At 39.2% G+C, this 5,580-nt stretch overlaps 1 protein-coding gene across 1 annotated transcript; it reads left to right on the top strand.

The window, feature by feature from the left end:
- The first annotated feature begins 3,333 nt into the window (after nucleotides 1-3,333).
- On the top strand, nucleotides 3,334-4,321 carry LOC149231145 (transcription factor bHLH148-like). Its single transcript, XM_089376206.1, has one exon. It carries the CDS (start codon nucleotides 3,436-3,438, stop codon nucleotides 4,000-4,002), a length of 567 nt encoding a protein of 188 aa, XP_089232332.1. The 5' UTR covers nucleotides 3,334-3,435; the 3' UTR covers nucleotides 4,003-4,321.
- The last annotated feature ends 1,259 nt before the right edge of the window (nucleotides 4,322-5,580 follow it).

Genomic DNA, 5,580 nt, shown 5'->3' with positions numbered 1-5,580 from the left:
TTTACTAAAATAGAAGACAATCTATTTGAAAGCATTCTATTTGAGGCTCCAAGGTTTGATGGGAACTTTGATATATGGGAAATAAAAATGAGGACTTTCTTACAGTCTGAAGGGATTGAAATTTGGGAATCAGTGATGGATGATAGCAAGATGGATAGAGAATCCAAGGAGTACAATGCAAAAGCAGCAAAGACTATCTTGGATGGACTACCTCATTCTGTAAAGAAGAATCTAGGAAAATATTCATCAGCAAAGGAAATATGGGACAGACTTCATGACCTTCATGCAAAGGGAGCACTGACCATGATCATCAATCAAGAAGAAAATTCTGAACCCATCATAGAAGCTGAAAATGAGAAGGTTGACCTCATCAAGCTTCAAGTAAAAGAAAAGGATGAAGAGCTCGCCAAGCTCAAGAAGGAACTTGATCAATGCAAAAGGAAGCATCATGAAGAAGTCATATCAATGACAAATCAGTTAAATAAAGCAAAGAAGCAAGAAGATGCCTTGTTAAGTCAACTTGAACAAAGGCACAAGAGAGTGAACAAACTTGTAGAAGAGATTGGATAGTACAAGGTAGAGGTCTCCTCCCTTAAGTCTGAACTACAAGAAGCCAGGAAGCAGGCACAAGGAGCTGAAAAGAAAATGGAGAGTAGTCAAGAAGAAATATCTAAAATGAAGTCATATATTATCTCCCTAAAAATAGTAGCAGCTGAAGCTACTCGTAGCAAAGAAGAAACTGAGGAACAACTTGCAAAGAAGAATAATGAGTGTGAAAAATTGGAAGAAGAGATTGTCCTCCTCAGGAAAAAGGTTGAAGGGATGAACAAAATCATGAAGAGCTCTCAAGCCTTGGATGACATGCTCAGCTAGCACAGATCTCCATGTGATAAATCAGGACTCGGGTACGTAGGTGAACCCTCAAACAAGAATGAAAATGCTTTAAGCAAAGGAGATGTGAAGAAGCCAGAAAGAAATTGTGATGCTCCTAGTTCCAGCAAAGGCAACGAGAAAAATCAAGGCTACAATAGAAGAAATCCTACTCCAAGTAGAAAACCAGCTCCAAGAAGAAATGTAGCTGATGTCAAAGAGGCAAGATGCAATGATTATCATCAAAGGATCTTGAGGAAAAAAGGCTTCAGAAGTACATCAAGAAAACCTCCATCTCCCAGGTACCAAGGTTTATTTTTGGGTTATTGTTATTCTTGCTCAAACTTTGGTCATATGGCAAAAGACTGTAGAGCATTTCATAGAGATAGATGTTGTAGTCTCCGACAATCTCCAAGAAACAATTTTGCAAGAGGAAATCATGAATTCTTATTCATGAACAATGTTGAATGCTTCAAAGTGTCATAACATTGGGCATATGGCACGTGACTGTAACTTAATATGGGCCTTTACACAAGCTAGACCCATGCAAAAGAAGAAAGTTACACAAGTATGGAAAAGGAAGGAAATACAGTCTGAAAGTCCTTTGAGCTCTCTAGCCGATCCAAGTTTCTTTTGAGAAGACTCTGCCAAAAGGAGACAATGCATACAGTCACGGGGCGCTTGTAATTCTTGATCATTATTGCTGAACTATAGTCTTTGATGAAGATCTTTTTATAAGGGAGAGATATGAAATTAAATCTGCCATAAAAGCAGAGAAGAAATGGTTGCAGAATAGCTTGGAGATGCAAAGATTGGAAATCTTGCCTAAGGCAGAGAGAAAGAGAATATTACATGATTGGAGCGCCAGAGCATAGCAGTGAAAGCGATGGAAGGGAAGCTGATATGAATAGGCAGAAAAGTTTTGAAATTTTATGAAGTGTTTGGGTATGTTTAAACGCCCAGCAGTTGAAATTAAGGGGGAGTGTTGGAATATTAATTCCAACAGCAGTCAACATGGACGCGGACGTGGACAGCGGCGGTAGCCATTGAGTCGCCGACTCAGCCAGCACGCAGCAACAAAACCGCTTCAGCAAAACCACTGACAGATTTCGGACCGCCTTTTGGTGTGAAGTGGTTTACGTATAATCGACTCCGATGCAATGAAATCTTGACGCGCGTCCTCAGCATATTTTCTTCCGTATAGCTTTATCGGAGCCTAACATTCAGCATAAAAGGGGCTCTCGAAATCGCTATCAACCGTCCGATTCAGCTCAGCATTCTCCGCCGTCCATCAATCCAAGTTGCATACAGGCCTGCATCAAATACGATTACGTGGAGTAAACGTTTTTGTTTTACCAACATTTCAGAAAATATTTAATGAAAAGTTAATGCTAGTCGTAGATGTTAGGTATAAGTTTTAATTTTAATATTTTTACTTCTTACGAAGGTATGGGTAAGAAAAGCACGTAAGTTTTTTTATTTGGTCGCATATGTATTGTATATGAAATATGTTTTAATGTAGTGTGTTTGTTTGTTTTTGGGATTTTACCAGAAAAATCCCCAACAAGGGCAGTTCCTCCGTTTCGTGTTTTGGACCATGGCGGTTTGGTAGGACCACTGGTTGGTGACAATTCTTTCCTCTAGCGATTTGATTTGGTGCAAGGCTACATGGTTGTCGACATGGCTCTCATTCTCCACACGTTAAATTTAATTGTGTGGCTGTATTGGCCTTGGCCAAATTATTGTTTTTGTCGTACTTGTGTTGCGTTAGCCTCATGTAGACTTTTATGATATCGTGTTATTAGTTAAAACTGTCTTATACTGCTAAATTTTTTGGCAAACGCTGATTAACTTAAATGTAATTACTATGTATCTTTTCTCTTATTAATAGAAATCTACTTTGCAGCAACGTAAAAGAAAAAATCTCCTCGTTATTTACGATCAACTAGGAAGTACGTATTGCACATAGTTAATAACTCGTAAATACCGTGGGTAAAAAAAAAAAAAAATTGTATCAGCCTGCCGAAAAGAACGGGTAATTACCGTGGTTAAATCTACTCCACTAAACAGATTAACTATCTTATCTAGAGTACCGCGTTGTTGTGAAACAGTCAACGATATTTCCTTTTCCCAGCATCCTGCTGAACCATGAGACCGCCAATCGTTCCTATGTTTTCTGTAATACACATTCACCCCACTGAGAAAGAAGCGCTCGATTCTAAAACGTAAATAATTTTATTAAATGTGGGGATTATTTTTGTAATTAAAAGTGTTAACCTAATTTTGCTAAATCAAGTTTGACAAATACGCAAACTGTACTCCGGGTTCCAACTCAGTACGGTTTTGAGTTATGGATAGCGTTGATGGGGACGGCCATCTTGTCCGTATGGCGGTAGCGTGAAGCTGTGAACGATGTCCACCCTGATAACAGTCGCATGCGCATAAAGTGATAAGTCTTCTATTTATAAAGCCCTTCAGGAGGAGCTCAGAACATGTCCGTGCAACGGCGGAATTGATACAAATCATTTGTTTGGTGTTTCAGGTTTCCTAATTTTGTGAGCAGCTATGGAAGAGAGTTATGAAGAGGGAAACCACGCCGCATGGAGGGCCATGTTCCGACGGAAATATTTGAGCCACCTCATGGCGGTGCTGCGCCATGGTAGAACCCAAACCGTAACCGGGGCATCGGCTCGAATTCGAGCCGTGAGATTGGCTACAGATATGTCACTGGCCATGAGGTCAAGGTGTCGAAGCGCGTGGAGCAGGGCCATCCTTGCAAAATGCCTTTTCAAACTGAACAAATCGCGATTACAACTGCGAGTTCTTAAATCCAGAAGGAATCTCCGCGGAGTAAGGACATCGGTGTCTGCCGGAACCAGGAGGTTCAAAACGACCGCTCTTCGGAACAACTTTACCAGGGGGCTGCTGAGAACGGCATCCAGGACGCGGCATAATAGCAAGGAAGAAGCAGGAGGCACCGTGGCTGCTCGTATGCAAACCCTGAGGTTGCTGGTCCCGGGCAGCTGTGGACTGGACACCCCGGTTTTCCTAGAGGAGGCTGGCGACTACATCTCGGCTCTTGAGAAGCAGGTTCAGGCCATGCAGGCACTAGCAGACTACTACTCAAACTAGAGTGCTGATGCTACTTGCCAGGTCTATTTTATGATCTGCCTGGTAGGTCTGAGGATAAGGTCTGGGGCTGCTTAAGCAAGAATGTGGTTATTCTCCTAGATCGCAGGTCGCAGGAAGAAGACAAAATGCCACACCGTTGCAGGGTGGGACATTTCTAAATATATTGTCGACCTGATCTGGAATATGTAGATCAGCAAACTCGGCCTTAGAAATTTGTTTTAATTCGTTGGCCGAGCGAGCAACTCTGCTTTTGAGATTTCTCTTTGGTTTTATTTACAGCTTTACATATTACCACCACCAGTAATAAAAATTTGATTTATTAGGGTTCGTATATGGGTTATTGATTTATCCTGAGGTGAGTTGTTTCCATTATTAGTACGCCGCCACATCCATCTGAAAATTTGTCATTATTTGATATAAGTTCTGCGCATTGTTATGATTGCGTTGAATCAGGTACAGAATACGTAGATATTTTTAGTCCTCCAACTCACCTGTTGGTGACCGACTACTTACATTTGGAATAGTTTAAAATATCCATGTTAATGTTACTATTATTGGCTTGAATCAGGTACATAATATGTAGATATTTTTGGTCCTCCAGCTCACGTGTCGGTGACCAACTACTTACATTTGGAATGGTTTAAAATATCCATCTTAAAAGTGACTATTATTGCCTTGAATCAGGTACAGAATACGTAGATATTTTTAGTCCTCCAGGTCACCTGTCGGTGACCGACTACGTACATTTGGAAAAGTTTAAAATATCCATCTTAAATGTTTGAGAGAACAAATTTCTCCGTAGTAAATTTTTATATATATATAATTATATTTTTGAATATTATATAAACTATATTTTTTTTTATTATAAACTTGTTTATTAATTTTATATTAAGAATTAAATAAATTAGATTTAGGTCGATAGGTGTCCTCCCTATTAGAATCGGCAAGTTAATCATTTTTTTAATTAATCTTTTTGACCCTGAATTGAAAGATGCCAGTTTATTCTTGTAGTCCTCACTAAATCAATGAATGAAATTAGCAGGAGAGTAATTTTCTTGCATGTCTAGAACACATGTTTAAACCATACTTAAATTAATTTTTTACAAAGCATGATTAAAAATTTACTGTGCTTCTCATTGATAACCACTTAAAAATGAAATAAAAAAATTAGTGTTGAACACCCGTCTTTCACAGTGCCTTTGAAAGTGGTCTCTTTCCATTCTGAAAGGTATGAATGGTTGAAACATAAGGACACGTTTTGATCCATTACAATGACAACTGAAGCATTTATGCCCTACAATCATCCATAACCATGACAATGAGGTATGTAGGCATAAATTCGAGTAATAAGGACACGTTTCATGCACTGCAATGACGGTTGAAGCATTTGTGCCCGACAATCATCAATAACCATGAAAATGAGGTGTGTAGGCATCAATCGATTAAACATTTCTTTAAGTCAGTTAAGTACAGTCAAAATATGAAACTTTCTACCTATTCATATTCTCCTCCACCAGGGGTTTTGAGTTTTTAGTTACATTACAAAAGTTCGAATCTCATAGTTCCATATATTATAAT

The sequence above is a fragment of the Pinus tabuliformis genome, chromosome J, assembly GCF_031772625.1.
Source record: "Pinus tabuliformis cultivar Carrire ecotype Pingquan chromosome J, CPIR1, whole genome shotgun sequence".
In the NCBI taxonomy this organism is placed as follows: domain Eukaryota; kingdom Viridiplantae; phylum Streptophyta; class Pinopsida; order Pinales; family Pinaceae; genus Pinus; species Pinus tabuliformis.
Note: the sequence above shows the minus strand (reverse complement) of the source record. Positions and strands in the feature narration are given on the sequence as shown.